The 19811-nt window shown below is 37.4% G+C and overlaps 2 protein-coding genes across 2 annotated transcripts; one reads left to right on the top strand and one right to left on the bottom strand.

The window, feature by feature from the left end:
• On the top strand, window positions 1-1413 carry LOC127949255 (5-hydroxytryptamine receptor 4-like). Its single transcript, XM_052546303.1, has one exon. It carries the CDS (start codon window positions 6-8, stop codon window positions 1068-1070), a length of 1065 nt encoding a protein of 354 aa, XP_052402263.1. The 5' UTR covers window positions 1-5; the 3' UTR covers window positions 1071-1413.
• A 2919-nt stretch (window positions 1414-4332) lies between these two features.
• LOC127949252 (alpha-1D adrenergic receptor-like) lies at window positions 4333-12950 on the bottom strand. The gene is made up of 2 exons (XM_052546301.1): window positions 11669-12950; window positions 4333-5725 (listed from the first exon to the last, which is right to left on the bottom strand). The coding sequence occupies exons 1-2, from the start codon at window positions 12588-12590 to the stop codon at window positions 5172-5174; spliced, it is 1476 nt and encodes a 491-aa protein (XP_052402261.1). The 5' UTR covers window positions 12591-12950; the 3' UTR covers window positions 4333-5171.
• Between the last annotated feature and the right edge of the window lie 6861 nt (window positions 12951-19811).

The raw sequence follows: 19811 nt of genomic DNA, 5'->3' as shown, positions 1-19811 counted from the left end.
ACAGCATGGAAAACTCCACGGAATGGAGCAACATTTCACTCGACTCTGGATTTGAGCCCTGTGCCACATTGAGGAGCTCCGGTTCACGAGTCGCCCTCTACATCTTCATCATCACCGGGATCGTTTGCACAGTTGTTGGCAACTTCCTGGTGGTTCTTGCAATTGCTTACTTCAAACAGCTTCAGTGCCCTACAAACTCTTTCGTGATGTCTCTGGCTGTTGCTGACTTCCTGGTGGGGCTGGTGGTTATGCCATACAGTATGGTCAGAACGGTGGAAGGATGTTGGTATTTCGGCCCAACCTTTTGCCATCTTCACTCCAGCTTGGACGTTATGCTCTGCACAGCCTCCATCTTCCATTTGAGCTGCATTGCTTTTGACCGCTACTATGCCGTCTGCAACCCTTTGGTGTATTCGTTTAAGATGTCCCGTAAACGTGTGGGTCTGCTGATTGTGGTTTGCTGGGCCATTCCTTTCCTCATCTCCTTCGGCCCAATTCTCCTCGGGCTGCACAAGCTTGGCATGGACGTTCCTTTGACTGACAACATGTGCATCTTCTTGGTAAACCGCGTTTATGCCGTAATGGCGTCCCTTGTTGCATTTTACCTGCCTATGGTGACGATGTTGGTGGCCTACTGGAAGATATACAAAGCGGCAAAGCGGCAAGCCATGCAGATAAGCGCGATGGAGGCGCAGATGGCGGCAGGTGTGGGCAAGGACTCGAGCAAGAAACAAAAACATCGCAACTCTATGAGGAGAGAGAGAAAAGCAGCCAAAACTCTGGGCATCATCATGGGGGTTTTCCTTCTTTTCTGGTTGCCGTTCTTTACTGTTAATATCGTCGACCCGTTCATTGAGTACGGGACTGCTGCTGTGATTTGGGATGTGTTCCTGTGGTTGGGGTATGTCAACTCCTCCCTGAACCCTTTCCTCTACGGTTTCTTTAACCGATCCTTCCGTAGGGCTTTCCTCATGATCATGGGCTGCAGAATATGTCTGCACGGCTCAGTTCAAGGAATGGACCTCTCTCACTCAAAAAGAGATGCCAGTGAGCGCACTGATAACCACTAGACTGTTTACCTAATAAATTCTCCCAAACTTGTTACTGTCCAGCACATATGGTCAAATATGTTTTTTGGGGTGGCCAAAATATTGTTAAAGTATAGACTTTAGTGTCTTTGTTATTGCGCCTGCCTCCCGTGCCAGAAATCCTGCTGAGGGGTACGTTTCCCAAAAGCATCATTAGCTAACTTTGATTGCATGTTCTATTGAACTAGATGGAAATTGTGATCATAGTTGCTTTCGGGAAGTGCAACCCAGGACAAGTGAGGTGGGGAGAAGCAGAAGGCGTGACACTGGTGCCATGACCCAGATGGGAGTGAGGTTTAGGTATATGAGTTTAAAGGAGAGCTTAACACACACACACACACACACACACACACACATATATATATATATATATATATATATTTATTTATTTTTTCTTTTTTTCTTTCTTGCTCCTGGAATACATTTTGGCAAATTAGGGTTAAAACAAAATATATTCTCTATTTCATAAATATATTTTAAATTATTTCCTTGAATTATTTTTTTGCCATATGGATTATCAAAAATATATTTATGTAAATATATTTTAGAATCTTTATTAGTAATAGGCCATTTTTGTATATTTTAAAACATATTTTAAAAAGCTATTAATGTATTATTGCCCCATCGGTGACCATAGGTATTATTCCTTGTAAGACTTGTAAGATTAAAAGGATTAACACATTATGAAATCTCACACAAACCCAGTGAGATGAAGATAACTCTGTTAGGCTAACAGCATGACAAGTGATAAAGTGCATGCAAACATTGTGATTTGGTGTTGAACTTCCTGTAAAAATGTGTTTTCTTTCACATTTTTTTCATGTGAGAATAAATTAGATGTCTAGTCTGCATCATTTTTCACAGATTTGGTGCTTTGCCGCAAATAATCCTTCATTCTACTGCATCTATTGCTAACACTAATGCAAAGTGCACTCAAGGTTACAAACAGATCTTTCCCTGTTGTATACTGGCAGAATTATGAGCATTCTGTGGTACAAGCTGTAACAGTGGGAATCTAAAATGGTTAAAAGCACAATTCAGACTCACATAATGTCCTTTTGCAGAAACATTTCTGGTATGTTCAACAAAATATGGCAGCATGAAATAATAAACACAGTGAGGAACAACCAGGAACATCGGGTTTTTGCTTTTTGAGTGTGCGGTTACAGTGCACTTACACTACACATAAAGTGGCTATCAAAAGAAACACTCCAAAGATGTGTGACACATACTCCCCTGTCACAGATTAGCACCCGTGACCTGCGGAACAGCAGAGTCATAACTAAACTATGTATGAGAACAAATAATTACATAATGATATAAATTAAATCTCAGTTGTGATCACATTTTTCTTGATATAATTCTTATGAAATTACGGCAGGACAGAGAATTGGCCCCAGCTGGTCTGCCTGCTTCAATAGTGAGGTAAGCAAAGATGAAGGAACTGGGAGGCGGCGTTCTTTATAATATAAAATTTATGTAATAATTCTGAAAATGGAAATTGTCTCTGGAAAACATCCGGTATATATATATATATATATATATATATATATATATATATATATATATATATATATATATATTTTTTTTTTTTTTTTTTTTCATTTTTAATGTTCTATTACCTCCGTGCCTGGCAATTCACTCCAACTATCTTCTTTTTAGACATTTCTTGCACTGTTTATAATTCTAAGCCAGTGAAATGTACGTAAAGTCATTTTTTTCTGACAAGTCAAAACATACACGCGCTAAGCTGAAGGAACCCATTAAGAACTGCTATGTCTGCTGGTGTTAGTCTTCAGTAATCCACAGGAAACCGGGGAGGACATGGACTCACAGTTATTTCGGTTGCATTCTATTTTACAGTACGTGTACTAAGATGTACTTATACTGTACTTACAGTGTATTTATCTAAGAAAGTTCTGGTAATACAAGGTAACTACATGGGGTAGGTTTAGGTTTAGGGGTAGGTTCAGGGTTAGTACCTAGTTATTACATAGTTATTGTAATTACTATAATAAGTACATAGTATTTACATGAGGAACAGGACTGTAAAATAAAGTGCTACCGTTATTTCTCTTCATTAAGTTCTCAGAACTGGAGATGGAAAAGGAAACCAATTGCTATCCTCCCAAGTCATCTTCACACCCACAGTCTTGTCACTTTTATAATTAAGTATAATATGAGATGATTCAGACTGCTTTTGAATGTTTCTTGTTAACAATTGTGTTTGCAATTCTGTTGTAAATTATTGGAATTTGCAATGCATTTACATTAACAGTGACCTCTACTGGCCATCTTAGATTTTTCATCATTAATGAGTAATTTAATGCAGCGAAAAATGCAGTTGATAAGCTGACTTATTTAATTGTGCAGAGACTGCTTTTTTTCATGACTTGGGAGACATCATAGAGTTCTCAGTATTGTTTTGGTTAAGTATCAAGTTCGTCTCAGACGTCTCAAGTTCATCTCATCCTGGCAAATCTTAGCACAGCCACAGCATGTAACACTGCATGAACTCACCAAGTTACTCTAAAGCCTGATAATCATGTTTTCTGGCATGATTTGAAAACTTCCACCGAAGAGCATCCTGAATGCAAGTATGAACATCTGAACTTTTGTGCAGCACATGTGCCTGTGTGAGTAGTGATTAAGAGAAGTTGTGGAATCTTAAAGGGATAGTTCACCCAAAAATGATCATCGTTTACTCACCCTCATGTTATTCCAAAACCATTTGACTTGTGTTAATCTCCTAAACACAAATTAAGGATTTTTAATGAAACCTGTTACGATCGCACAAGCTCCCATGTGTTTCTCTTCGTTTATCTGTGAGTAAATGCCTAAATTAAATCTGTTCATCATGTAAAGCCATTGTACCTCTGCATAAGACTGGATTTATTCTATAACAGCTTTATTTTTGGTTACCTGTGCGTTCTATGGAGGGGTAATATCTTAAATAGTTTTCGAAGATTAACCAAAGTCTTATAAGTTTGGAACAAAATGAGGGTGAGTAAATGATCATTGAATTTAATTTGGGGTGGTGAACTATTGCTTTAAGTATTTCTCAGGAGAAAGGTCTGACAAGATAGGTACTTGATTTCAATGCAATATCATTGCTGTGTACAAATAACATTATTAAAAGGATATAATCAGATTTTTTTTTTCCTTATGGGATGGTTGTTTGAATTAAATAGATTCACTGTTTTCAGGATTCATCAAATAGACATATTTGATCAACTGCATGCTCTTTTCAGATTTATTATGTTTAATAGTTGACACTCAAAGACACTGTCACATCAGCATTACAAAGAAACTCAAAGCTTTTCTCAACAACACTTGTTGTAGTCCATGAATTATGATCTTTTTTTTTTTTTTTCATTTAGGGATGACTTAAATATCATGGTTGAAATGAGAATAGCATGAATAGCACATGGATAGCACAGTATTCAACTACCCTCTGTAATACTGAAAACATCTGCACAAAATCTGTTTGGGTTACAAACTGTGCCTCACATTTAAAGGTATCGGAATCGATTTCGAATGATTTGAAAGTGAATTCCACAGCACTGTGAACCACAGTGAATCATTAATACAAATCAGTGTCACGGATTCAACAGTGTCTCAATACATCACAGTCAAACATGTTTTCCATTCACACTTAATGGACAGCAAGTCAAAGAAACTGTAACAATCTCTCATTGTAAATACAGTTCAAATCATTGCTGGTCATCAGAGAGTTTGAAACACCCGACAGACTAAGGCCACATGGACAACACGGTATACACATACCCAGCAGCTATGAGTCTTTTCAATCTGATCCAGTGCGGATAAGCCCTCCACTACCTCCCCACCACATACATTTTTCCATTCAGTGTACTTTTCCCTCTTTTAAAGAAATATTTTTAAATTATCCATGTGAAAAAACATTAATATTCTTTATCACGCATTGTCCTTTTGTCATTGGCCTGTATTTTAAGACAAGAATACTAGTCTTTGAGAACAAAAAACAAAAAATTCAAACAATTCCTAAGAACTGGCAGTGGGTCAGAGCTCTCAAAGAAAACAGACAGTAATCTCTGTCTTTGTTTAGATGTCTGTTTCCTTCAGGCCGTAGCACTCTGTGAGGTCGTAGATCTGGTAGCCGCTCTGATCGCCGCAGTCGTTATAGATCCCCATGGAGACCGTGTCAATCTCTGTCCGGGCCAGAGCAGACGTACTACTCTTCCCTGTCCCGTTCTTAATCTTATTGGAAAGGTTGTTCATTTTCTCCTTCAGCTGGATGGAGGACTTCTGTAAAGGGGGGAAGAAGCTCCAGCTCTTCAGACTAAGAGGCCGGCTCTTGCTCTGGCAGGAATAGATAGAGTTACCACACTGCTCGTGAAAGGGAAATCCAGAGCAGTAGTCTCCGTGCGGGTCCCTCCGGGCTCCTCGCATGGCTGTTCTCCAGCGCTGGTCGTAGAAGCGGCGGAGGATTCGGCGGCGCCGCTGGCACTGGCAGCGCACCAGACGGGTGAAGGCGCGCTGGAACTCCTTGCTCGAGCAAGGGTAAATTACAGGGTTAATGCAACTGTTGAAGTAGCCCAGCCAGAAGATTACTTTGAACACCATCTCAGAGGGTTTCAGAGCTGGGAAGAAAGAGCCTGAGGATGCAAAAAAATAAATAAAAAAAAATCAGAAAGAGAGTGAGAGAGGTGGAAAAACATTTAGTTGTCAGCTAGAGCAAGATTATTTACATAGGAAATAACACTGCGACTCAAGTAAACTTAGCCTGAAGCTACCATTCTCCTCCCACACACTGAAAAGTTCAAATTCACGAGTTCACCCTTTTCAACCATGTGTGCCTAATTATACCCAGCAGACAGATTATATACTTTGCACATTGTTTTCCTTCAGCTTGTTGGAGAGTACGTGGCATGTTTTCTCTTTAGTTTCAGTGTTTTTTTTTTTTCTTGCCTGTGGGAGCAATGCCAATATGTCATTCCCCAAATTCTCCTCCAAACGAAACAATCACTATTACCTTTGATAGACTGGCCACACAAGGCCATTAGTCATTATAATCAACATGAACTGCCGTTTGCAACCCATTTCACTCCAGTGATTTGATGCGTTTCTGAGGGAAGGATGTTTAAAGAAAAAAAAAAAAATGCAAGGCAAGATTTGATTTTATCTATTGGGAATTGATTGGGTTGTGAAAAGTGGGTGGACCAAATGCAGGCTTGATAAAACATTACTTAAATAGCTATTCACCTATTGGTTAACATTACCCAATGTGACGTCAGTGGAAATAGAAAGTTGTTGCATTCTGATCAAAGATTACGAGAAATGGTTTTCTTTGGAATAACATGCACCAATGAATTGTTTACAATGAAACCAGAACCACATACTAAATAGAGATAGTTCACCCCAAAACTAATTTGCCTCCACTCTTAAAAATATAGGTTCTTAATTAAATTGATGGTTCCATGAAGAACGTTAATCATCCATTGAAACTTTCCATTGAACAAAAGATTCTTAAGGGAGTAAATAGGCCATTTTTTTCATGTTTACTTTAAATGGCAAATCAATATTTTAGTTATAGCAAGCCTGCACAAACCTAAAATACAGATCATGAGATTTGGGTTGAATGGATTTGGGCTGAGATGGAATCTGTCTACATTGTGTCTCTCTCCACATCCTGTCCTCCCACACATCTACGCTACCTGCACATTTCCACTCCGTCTACCTTCGAAAGACACCACATATGTTGCCAATATCTCCTCCCTGCCTTGTGCTTTGCCCACAGAGAGTGACAGGAGGCTAGCGCTGCATTATCTCACACATAAAACAGTTGTCATCGCCCATGCCATGCATTTCAGTGTCACGAGAGGTCAGAATACCTCCCTGTCAATGGAGATGTATAAAAATAGCACTAGAGGGAATAAATAGTAGGAGAACTGGAAATAATGTGGTCTTGTTGAAACTGAATTTGATGAACAAAGAGATCCGCTGCTCCCGGTCTTGGCCAGAGGTCGTCAATTGGTTGCAACTGTGACTTTGAGATGAAAGCCAGTCCCTGGAAAGCTCCTTTTTGGTAATTGTTGTAATTATGAGACACACCAAACAGGATGTTTGGGAGCTACTGAGAGAAAACTTCCTTTTAGCCGGAGCATCATGTACAATGTGGCAACCCTTACTCTGGGCAATCTGGAATGATTCTGTGTACCTACAGTACACTGCAGGAAAAATTTTTGGACCTTCTGACTTTTCCAGATTTGCTGTTCTGATTTTAGGGGAAATCTGAGGAATTCTGCTAAAATGACTTAGAAAATCGAGCCAATCTTAAAGTAGACATGTTGTGGTAGCTGAAAGCATAATCAATAAGCCAAATATATCTATTTTTTAAATGAACATATGAGGATGGGATATAATTTATGGGATTATAAATTAAGTAAGTTTGCAATTATATCCAATGTGGCTTTTCCAACATGCATGTTCTGCTTTACACTATTAAAAATAAAGGTTCAAAAAGGGGGTTATCAAAATTCTAATCTTTTCTGGGTCCCAAAAACCCAAAGCAGTCAGGTAGGAAATTCATTTACAAGTGCAAACTGAGTGTTGAACGCATGCTGGCAGTCTTTGCTTTCTAGAAATGCATTTGCCTGGCACGAGCCATTTGAGCTATAGGAGCGTTTGGCAGGTAGCCACATGTTAAAGTTGTCTCATCTCATACTGATCACCACAAGACATATTTTATTATGGTCCGTGGTTATTGGCTACATGTGTAAGTTCCTGTCAAGCTGCATTCTGTGTCAGTTTGATGTAAATGTATTAGAGGCTAACATAACAGCTTGGGTCAGAAAAGTTCAAGATAATTTTGACAGGCAGGCAAAGTTATTGTATGGAAATAAATCTGACTTTTCATCTCATTTTGCTGCTGAAATTTAAATCAAAGACACTATTAAAGCATTTCTTAGAACATTCGCAAAGAGAGTTCACTTTAGTCTAAAAAGATGGTATTTGGGAAACTGAATGACCAAATAACAAAAATCTAAATTCATAATGTTGCATAATTTTACATTGCCAGGAAATGCAGTGAATCTATATATCGTCTGGACTTGCTGCACTAGATTAATCATGTATACTCTAAAAATGACAATGTTTGCGATTATTGAACAACTTAATTAATCAAACTTGTACTTGTACTTGAAATTACTCTTGTAATTTCATGAAAAAATATTTTTAACATTTCCTTTAGGAGAACAGGAACATTAAGTTCTGTTTGTCACCAGAAATAAGACTTTCACTGTCTAGCACAAACACACCATAAGGAAAACATTTCCCTGTATCTTAACAATAACATGGTGGGCATGTTGATGCCAAAAATGTGACCATCATTTAGAGGGTAGACTTGTCATTTTAAAAGCCTTCTACAAAAAGTGTAATTATATAAGAGGAGCGGAGGGGCCTTGGATCACCATGAAGTGGTTCATTTTGCAGTAATGACCAGCTGATTATACTTTGCCTGCTTATTGCACAGCTACTCTGTAAAATATGTTGGACAAGAAACATTAAACTGAGTTGAAATTATTCACCACAACTACATTTGGGACGTAAGATAGTGGAAATTTTATTTATATGAAATAAAACAGAAAAAGTTCGCAATGTGAGAGCTAAAAGTAGCGCTGCTTGTAGTTACCCAGATGAGTGGACTGATTCAGACTGCAACACCGAATGACAACATTGAATTAAAGTCAAGAATTTTAGAGAGCACTGTAAATGGATCACAAAAGCACTTTTTATTTTGATTTACATCAGTCAATCCCTCACTTCTGTCGTTATAACACAATGCCTTACAGTTTGTTCTTCTGCAGCGTACGTGTGGATCTAAGCCATATCATATGCCTCTTCTGTCCTGGTGGCTGGCTGTTGCTGAGGCTTTGGAAAACGAAAGCACCTTCTTTGACTCAACTCGTTAATAGCTGTGATTATGGCAGTGGAGCATTGGGCAAAAGGAGGTCAGGGAACTGAGTCCTTCATTTTCTCTGGTTGAACAAAGTCCCTCTTCCCAAACCATTGACTCTAACCTCAAAAAAAAAAAAAAAAAAAAAAGGACGAATGAAGAGTTGATCCCAGACTTTCACCAGCACCACATGCAAAGCTTGCCAGCAGATGTTATCAACCACTGCTGCCCTATTTTTTCCCCATAGTGACTGTGAGTGGAATACCAGCAGGGACAGGAAAAAACCACACTCTTGGATTACCCCGGAGATGGAATGGATTGAGGGTTTGGGGGGGAAACCAATACATCGTTGGGAATGTACAATGCCAGCCATGCATTATTATTCTTTTTAATGTGTATTTTAATTATTAATTGCTAATAATAGTCAAAATGAAAATTGCTGTCATTTGTATGCTACTCAAGATGTACCCATTTCATGCTTTAGACAATGATATCAGCGACACCAAAATCCTTTTAATGTAATAGGAGACTATTCTTTTCCATTTCTAGCACACGTTTTGGCCTCTGTGTCATAATCTTGGGTAATGGATTCCATGACTGGAACACTGCATTTAATGTATTTGCTTCAGTCTCCCAGGGGTGGTCTTTGATTGAGCATAATTTTAGCAATTAATCATTTCTGCATTATGCGTATGTCAAAATCATTTTTTTTCTATAGGAATCAGTTAACCCTGGCATGCACAGAACTTAATGATTGTTTGGCCCAACAAAACACATGTTTTTCAAGGAGTTTGATTACAGGAAGATTTGAATTCATTACTATGGACTGACAGTGTTTTGTGTACAGTATATATATATATATATATATATATATATATATATATATATATAGATAGATAGATAGATAGATAGATAGATAGATAGATAGGTAAATGTTTGAAACTTTTGCATTTACATGCTTTTTGTTAGCACTTGATTTGTGTGTTTAGTGTGTTAATATCATAAAATCATGGGTAATGCAACTATAAATGAGCCATAACCCATTCTTGGCTGCTTGAGGACATGGAAGCCAAATTATTTTTTAATAAAAGGGGCGGTGATATTATGAGACGTACTATTATGATGAAATCACTAAAAGCTATTGGACTACAAAATGTGAGGAAAGCATGTTCTTGTACTCTTCATGCCATAGCCTTTATAAAAAGGGGGAAATTGTTCATATGTCTCTCACAAGCCTTTCACTTCTGCCTTCATTATTGTGCTTTGTTTTGACGACACACAGATCAGGGTGTGTACTGTTGTCATGTGCAGTTATATCATGGTCACACATGAAGGCTACACATTAATAAAGATAATTAACCAAACAATAGCTCTTTTTCAGCATGACCTGGTTGCATAAAAAAGGAGACGTTTATTAGGAGTAGAAATGCTTTGTTTCATCGCAAATTTAAACTGTTGTTACATAGGGTTTTCTTTATATTTTCCAGTCATACATACCAGAATGCCTAACTGTTTTTTATTTATTTTTTTTACATTTTGTTTATTCAGCAACATTTCTGGAGTCAGCAATAGAACAAAATCTGATTTGGTTATTTGATTTAATACATATAAACATGTATTTGGTTGTATTCTAATGATTTTACATTTGTTCTTGCACTTCAATATGCAATATTATTTTTTGGGATCCTAAATAACTGTGCTATCCAAACAAAGACCAACAGCGTTAATAACCAAGTGTAAGACATCAATACAATCTCCCTTCAGATTTAGTAAGATTGAGTTGATGTTAAATCCTGCTCAAAACCCCATTCATTCCATATGCACACATTTGCCTTCTAATTGAATCGTATTAACTGTGAATGCAACATGCAGTAAAGTGACGCGTGGAAAGTAATCGGTGAGAAAAGTAACGATGCTTAAAGCTTAATTTTATTTTATTTTATTTATTTTTTTTGTCAGGCTACACATTTCTGTTTTGCCTATTCATGAAGTAAAACATGAACACATTGTCGAGATAAATGTGCATGTTATTTGCTCAAGTGCTTTTCTTCCCCTTCCAATTCCCGGATTTTTTTTTTTTTCTTCTTTTTTTTTTTTTTTACGAACGATGTAACCAAAATGATTCGATTGGAATTTTTTATCCTAATTTGGAACCAACCCTGTTTCTAAATGAAAATTTCCCCAGAATGCTCAAATGTTTGTGTAATATCATAACATAAAAACGTATTAATAAAAACGTAAAAGAAAAAAGTATTTTAAAACTCCAAAAGCGCTCTCCAGTAGCAATACAATACCAAATAAATAAAAGTAATGCTTGAGTTCTGTTTTATCCAGTATAATCTTATTTGATAATTAGAGGATTAATGTATTCCATTATGATAAGAATAACATTTAATAGAAAATCCACAAGTAATGAGTACACCCATTTACTTGGTGGCAATTTCTGATTTCGATTAGTTTTTATGCGTTTTAATAGTTCAAAAAATTTCAATGTAATGTAAAGTAGTTTAATTTGGTTTCATTTTGTATTTATTATTATTATTATTTAATGTAAAGCATCACGTTTTAATTTTTGCTCTAACCATTACGAATATTATTGCCCGAGATCTCGGTATCAGACAGAGTAGCTATAACTGATACATACCCAACGGCAAAACGAAGAAAAACGGTAGCCAACAAAGAATGAACATCCCCACGACGATGGCGAGGGTTTTAGCAGCTTTCTTCTCCCTGGAGAACTTCATGAGTCTCACGGACAGTGAACTTCTGAACGGGTGGTTTTTGGTTTTGGAGTTCGTGCTGGCATCCTCCGGCATGCTCCTGCAATGTATCCTCAGCACCACCTCCACTGATTTATCTCTCTCCCGTTTCACACCCGCTTCCAAACTTTTTGTAGTCCTGCGGGCCACGATGTATACTCTAATGTACATGACTAAAATCACCATGAGCGGGAGGTAGAAGGAGAATAAAGAGGAGAACAGAGCATAACCCGGTTCCTCCGTGATGCTGCAGATGCTCTCGTCAGAAGGTGGAGGCTCTTTCCATCCCAAAAGCGGTCCGATGGAAATCACCATCGAGGAAACCCAGACCACCACGAGGATGACACCCGCTTTCCGTTCAGTCATGATAGTGGGGTATTTCAGACAGTACTTTACCCCGATGTACCTGTCTATAGATATAATGCACAAACTTAAAATAGACGCCGTGCAACAGAGCACATCCACCGCTGCCCAGATGTTGCAGAAGACCCGACCGAACACCCAGCATCCCAGCACCTCTAGAGACGCGGAGAACGGGAGGACAATGATGCTAAGCAGAAGGTCCGCAATGGCCAGGTTCACAATGAAGAAGTTGGTGACCGTCTGCAAATGTTTATTGCACAGCACCGACAGAATAACCAAAATGTTTCCGACGATGGCCACCAAAATGAAAACGGCCAGAAAGACTCCGACACCGATGACTTGAGAGTCGAGGGTGATGCCCTCACAGGTGGTGTTGCTGATGTTGGAGAGAAAGTCCGAGGGGAATTCATCCTTGCTCTCGTTCAGCAGTTTAGAAAATGTCATTTTGAAACTCCATAAAGACGACTTTCACTGGTTTGGTCCGAAGGTGTTGACTGCTCGGTTCATGGTGAGTTTCGTCTTCATCATCACTCTTGAAGGTGTTTTCAGATTCCTCAGATGGATCCCTTACTTTGTGCGATAAAGCGTATAATGTTGCCAGTTGAACACCTCGTTACACCTAATTTTTTTTCCCGTGGTGGCATAACCTGTAAAATAATTTGAAGTGTTTTTAAACTATTTTGAGGTAGAATAAACTAATAAGCAACTAATATGCTCCCACGTCTATAAAACCACAGTGCCGATGCACTGCAGGTCTTATGGAGAGGCTACTTCTGATGGCATCCTCGACCACTCCAAACTGGATTACAGAGACTCTGTGGACCCTAGAGCTCCAGATCTCCTCCTCCAGCTTAGAACTTGGTGACGCGACGCACACTTGCTGCAGATCTTCATACGACCACTAGAGGGTTCTGTATTATTGTTGCACACAGGAGGACTGGTTTCATTTTGCAACGCATAATACTTTTTATCAGTAGCGTGCATTATTCAGAACGCCAAGTCATGTACATTTTATCTTGTATGGAATTTTAACAAAATATATATTGCTTCAAGGAGGCGTTTACAGAAATCCATTCCTTAAATTTTTAAAAATAAAGAACATGGAACTTTATCATTCAACAAAAAAGGTTCTTCATTGAGGATTAAAAAAAAAAAAAAAAAAACCTTTAGTAATATATCATGTTTTATGTGTGCGAAACCCCTCAAAACAAGATGACACTTTTCCATTTTTATGCAGCAGAAAAAAACTTTTTTCATTATTTTTTTAATTTATATAAATAAAACATTTTTTAAACTCTGTGCAGTAAAGTTAGACTTAATGATATTCCTGTTGATGCCGTTCAGCTGCCAGTCTGCCACCTGTAAGTCCAGATGCATACAAGCTGAGGGGCAATTTAAGAGCCACAGGGTCCCTTGATGAGGAGCTGGAAGGAAGCGATTAAGTGTAGAACTCTGGTAAAATAGTACTGGCATACACATTAAGAATATGCGAGACACTGCACATGAATGTCAATCACAGTCAGTGTTTAAATATTTTATGTTGCCCTCCAGGTTGTTATCAATGATGGCATCAGGGAGTTTGAATCTGAAATGTAAATTCTACATGTCTTGGGCTTTGTCTTATCATCATATGACATGCGAACATTAAATACAACATCAGAGGTGAAGGTCATGAGGCTGAATTTATTTGATCAAAGTAAAATCAATAATATATAATGCAATATAATGCAATAATATTTCTTTTTTTTCTGTTTATTCCATGAAGTTCATCAAGTTCATTTTGATCAAATAAATGCAGCCTTGGTGAACATAAGAGACTTCTTTCAAAACGTAAATCTATTATTCCAAACTTTTGCAGTGTATATTACAGTTGTAACTTAACTGAATATAAGCAGTATACATGCTGTTGTGAATACATGCTGAAAGAAATTGTTCCAAGTTACTTTCCTAATCCTATGCAAGGAAGCTTAGTTCCAGCTGAGAAGAGGAAAAAGGCTACAATTCACACATGATCACCAAATCTGAACAACTAAAATTGGATAGACACCGCATGGCATGCAAAATCCTGCCTGCAAAAGGCAGATGGTATGGTCAGAATCTGGCACATCATAAATCCACACATCCTTCCTGCACTGTGTCAACAGGGCACATTGGTGAAGCTGGTGTAACAGCCCTAGAAATGTTTTCTTGGGACATATTAGACCAACCCACCATCGTCCGAATGACGCAGGTTGCCCGAGTGCTGCTTTGATTATGTGCACACAAATAGCCACTAACTAGCCATTTTCAGATTTTGCTCTGGTCCTTCAGATCTGTGGAAGTGGAAGGTTTTAGAGTATGAATGTGCAGCCAGAAAGTCTGCAGAAACTGCATGGAGTGAGTCAGCATGGTAAAAATCCCCATGGATTGTTTCCAGCATTCTATTGAAATCATTATGCAAAAATTCTGCCTAATGTGAAGACAAAAGCAGTTAGTTAGTTTGAGACTGTTAAGTAGTCATCATAAAACCAAGAAAAACAGCAAGGGACATAAATTGGTCTAATCAATTATTTTGCATTATCTATTAATGACAACATTAACTGCATTTCTCTCAAGATGTGCAAGTATACAGACTATAATATGAAAATATCACAAATGATACTTCTTTTGAAGTTGCAAATATACAATAATTGTGATATGAAAGGTTTTTATTTTTTGAAATAAATAACTATCCTGTCATGCCAATTTCTGTAACAATATTTGTCTATTTAGCCAATTAGAACGCCCAGAGGTGCTTGTCAATCATTTTGCACGTTCTCAATGGGCAGTTCATATATTGGGAGCCACAAGTTTGAAATTGAGGTTGAGTTTGTAGCATATTCATGAGTCTGGAGGGTGCGAAATGTTCGTGATTTCTCATCTTTCATGGCTTTAACATTCTTAAAGGAATGGGAGGACCGGAGAAAATTAAGAAGCAAAAATGAACATCACTTTTCACAGCAGCAGGTTATTGAGATTCAGAAAGCTGAAAACAGATGCTTGACAGATGATTATATTGCTGTAGAAAGATGGGGCGTGTCTAATTCTGTGGCTAAAGATAGCAGAAGTTCTAGAAAGCACTTAGACTAGGTGGTTGAATTTGATCTTTGTTTTCAAGCCTCAGTTCTATTCTGTGCAATTACTAGGATTGGTTTGCAACTGATGTTATTTTTCAATAAATCAGTTTTGAACACAAACAGATTACTCCCCTTTTCTACAACAACAGAACTATTGTGATGTGTTTTGTGTATGGTTCCGGGTCTTGGTATGAAATAGTCAAATTTGACGTGACAACTGCAACAGCATTGCCCTCTCTGTAGCTTGAACTGAAGCGGCTTTTACTCAGCTGTCAGACCCGCAAAGTCATTACTCTTCTTTATTGGAGATGTTTATGAGCGGTGCTGTGCTGTCACACTCTCCAGGTTCAGGCCTGCTAGGTTTCATGAATGAATGATTTTTCACCGTCAGTTGTCTTCCAAAATCTGCTCAAAATCTGCAAAATCTGATCTAACAAAGAAAACCGAAAACAATTGCTAGCAGCTCTGGCATCATTAATTAATGGCTAACCTTCAATTATGCATTTTTAATTGACTGTTTCTACTGCTTAAGGGTCATTAATTATGAATCTTCTCTTAAATTAGAAGACCACAATTCTCTTCATGCTTTTCTTCTGCATTTACTTATCTGGCATTTCATTCAATGGATCGTGTTTTTCCTCCTTGCAATCGTGTTTAGATCTCAGAAGATATAAAGTCATAATTACTAGATATAAAAATGTATCATTTTCCAGTGCTGCCTTATTAAAATAAATTGTATAAACTGTACTAAAATGGAAATTAACTACTAGAGTGTAGCATTTAACAAAATAAATTGGTAGATATTTCTCATCAAAAAAAAAAAGTTAGATTAATTTAGAAAAGGGATTAAGTAGATTTTTAATTAATTAAATATTTAAATGTTACTTAAAATGTATGTGTTCAAAAACTTGCAAAATAAAAATTAAGTAAAGCTACTTCTTAGTGCGGTCTATGGCTTTCACTTTAGTTTTTTTTTTTTTTCTGCTACAGATTTAATATAGTTATTCATTTCTGACAATAACTGTGTAGTCTTAAACAGTCTTAAACAGTCCCTGTGGAGTCTAAACTGAATGTTATACCATTGAAGGATTCAGTGCTATGCTCTAATTGAACTGACACTATGCATGCACTGTCTGCTTTAGAACACGATGACGTCCTTCGGGTTTGTGACTGATAGAAGTTGCTATGAGTCACACAGCAAATGAACACCAGTCGCTTTTACCTCTCCGATGAGAGCCACCATCATCTCTCGCTTCAGAGATTATTATCCACACACAACCAGGCTTCACATTGCTATCTGTGTCAAAGTGATGCAAAGGCACATTTTTTTTTCACTAATTAACAAACAGTTTTGTAGTTCTAATAGGCCTCGCACTGAAAGAATATCTGCTGTCTACGGATGTTATTTCATCTGCTGTCAACAGATTTTATTTTGCAGTGATGATACATTCAAGATTCACTGCTGACACACATTGAAGGGATGGTTGGGCCAGTGGTCTAGCTAATTTAACCACAGAAAACCACTGATTGGGCCAAACAGACGCACAGCTGCAGCATAGAATCCGTAGGTTTCACACAAACGTTTATTAGAGGGTGATTCTCCTGACAATGATCCCTGTTCCCAGTCTACTTGTCGCAGCCCCAGTCCATTTCCACACCACTCAATGTGGAAAATTCCAGCTGCCAATCACCCCTTCCAGCTGTCCCAGCTTCAAATAGAGAAGAATTTGAACCTAATATTAGCTCAGCATTAAGTGTTTCTATGAAATATGCTACTCACACACTTTAGAAAACAAATGTGGCATGTTTTATGTTTTAATTCACTATAATATTAAAAATATAAAATGTATGTTGTAAACAAATATATATATATATATATATATATATATATATATATATATATATATATATATATATATATATATATATATATATATATATATATATATATATATATATAGCATAAAATTCAAGGCATTAATGTTTGCCTACATAACCACCACTGGCTCTGCACCCCTTTATCTAAATTCATTTCTTCAGACTTATGTGCCCTCTAGAAGCTTGCTTTCTGCAAGTGAACATCACTTTATCTATCCCAAAGATGCACAAAATCACTTTCACAGACTTTTTAATGAACTGTTGTCTCCTGGTGGAATGACCTCCCAACTCAATCCGAGTCCTCAGCCGTCTACAAGAAACGACTAAAAACACATCTGTTCAATCTTTATTTAACCATCTAACTCCAGCACTTTCTATTCTATTTTGATTTTACTTTATCTATTTATCTTCTTTTTATATAAAAAAACAACAAAAAGGTATATATATATATATATATATACAAAACTATATATATAAATAATAATTTGCATAAGTATTCAAACTGCATTCAAATTGCGTAAGTATTCAAGCTTTGCATGTCAGCATTTGGCAATTATCTGCTATTCTTCACCTCGCCTCTTCACCTCTCAAGCTCTGTCAGGTTGGATGAGGGCAGACGCACATTTTCAGGTTTCTCCAGAAATATATGATTGGGCTTAAGCTCAGGCTGTGGCTGGGCCACTTAAGGACATTCACAGAGTTGTCTATAAGACACTCTTGCTGTGTTTAGGGTCATTGTCCTGTTGGAAGGGGAACCTTCTGCCCAGGTTCTGAATGCTCTGGACTGGGCATTCATTAAGGCTATCACTATGTTTTGGTGTATTGAGCATTTTTGGTCTTTGCTTTAACATGCATTTTCAGCTGTTGGACCTTTTATCAAGACATGTACCTTTTCAAATCATACCCATTCAACTGAATTTACCACAGGTTAACTTCATTTAAAGTGTGGAAACATTTTCATGCAATATGAATGCTACCGATCTAAATTTTAATGGTCCCAGATAAGGGTATGAACACTTATGCAATGGAATCATTACATTTTTTTTTTATGTTTAAAACCTGTTATTTGCTTTGCCAAAAAACTACCATTTTTTTTTCCTTTATTTTAAAATAGCTGTTATATATTAATTCTATTGATGGCAAAGCTGAATTTTCAGCAGCCATTACTCCAGAATTCAATGTCAAATGATCTTTCAGAAATCATTTTAGTAGGCTATTATTATTATTATATTATTATACAGAATAATCAGAATAATCAATACATTTCACAGTGTCTCCGAAAAATAGCAGCAATTAAATAAGCGCAATACTATTTCATTTGCTCTCTGATTCTTAGTGTATTACACATTTTCAGTGTAAAATGTTGTATGATGGTACAGTAAGTAGTGGTGGATACTGTTTGTTTGGGTTTTCACATGTGGTCTAGGTCTGGGGCATATCCTGTGTTTATTTGTTTAGTTTTTCCCAACAGTTCTATTGCAAAGGCCAATATGTTATTCAGAAAATACCATTCAGGATATATAAAAAGTAAAATCATAACATCACTGTGAAAAGACTACACAGTTTCATATAATTCTAATCCCCCCTCTGTTTGGCTGTTCAGTTCAATAAAGATAATTTCATGACAAGAACATTTCTGATGTTTGACCAAACCCCTGCTGTCCTAATAACAAGAATTCAATATGTCCCCATCCCAGAGTATTACTATTTTAGTGATATTAAAACAATATTTCAGAGTCCATCGCCCTGTCCTCGTGAAATAGCTCTGATCTGGTAATGACATTCATGTCCTTAACCGTGGTAAGTGAGACGGCTCTCATCAGAGCAGAGGGTCAAGTCCTACCAGCTTTAAGTAGCACATGTTTTATGATTTCCAAGTTGTGTCCTCAGCTCCATCTGGGTCTCATGGGGCCGTCACAAGCACCGCACCGGACACTGTGGTCCATGGGGTCACATTTTTCACAGATGTCTCTAAGTGGGGAGACATCCGCATCACAAAGAGTGCATACACTCACACACATATACATAACCCCCCACAGAACATGTGTCACACCTCTGCACACAATTACTGGCTCACATGTTTCCTTTTATCTGCACAAACACACATAGGAACATACGCAGGATGTGCACTGCAGTTGAAGCAAAGAAAAAAGCAGTTAAAACCTTTTTTTTTTTTTTTTTGAATTAAAAACAAAGTGAACGGTTAAGTCCAGTTCCAGTCAAGTTAGTAATTCAAAAACATAATGTGTAACCAGTTAAGTCAGATTTCCGAGCTAATGGCATTTAAAGAGCTGGTTCGTTTTAGTGAAATGAAAAACATAACAAGAAACAATTACGTCTGATTCACTTGTAAAGACACTTGCAAGATGGTTCTTTATACTGACAGACAAACATACAGCATTACTAATTTAAACCAGTTCCAGAGCTAATGATTCTTATGAGCCAGTTCTTTATAGTGAATCATAAACATACACTGTAAACAGTTAAGTCTGATCCCTGAGATAATGGCTCTTATAAGTGGGCTCGTTTTTTGGTGAATCAGAAACATAAAGTGTGAACAGCCAAATACAATTCGTAGGCTAATGATTCTCATGGGGTGATTCTTTTTAGCGAATAAATAATACGTTGTAATGAGGTAAGTCTGATTCCTGAGTATGACTCCTATGAGCTTAGTGAATCAAAACTATGTATG

This window comes from Carassius gibelio, chromosome B1 (genome assembly GCF_023724105.1).
Source record: "Carassius gibelio isolate Cgi1373 ecotype wild population from Czech Republic chromosome B1, carGib1.2-hapl.c, whole genome shotgun sequence".
Taxonomy (NCBI): Eukaryota; Metazoa; Chordata; class Actinopteri; order Cypriniformes; family Cyprinidae; genus Carassius; species Carassius gibelio.
The sequence above is the reverse complement of the archived record's forward strand: the minus strand, read 5'-3'. Positions and strand labels throughout refer to the sequence as shown.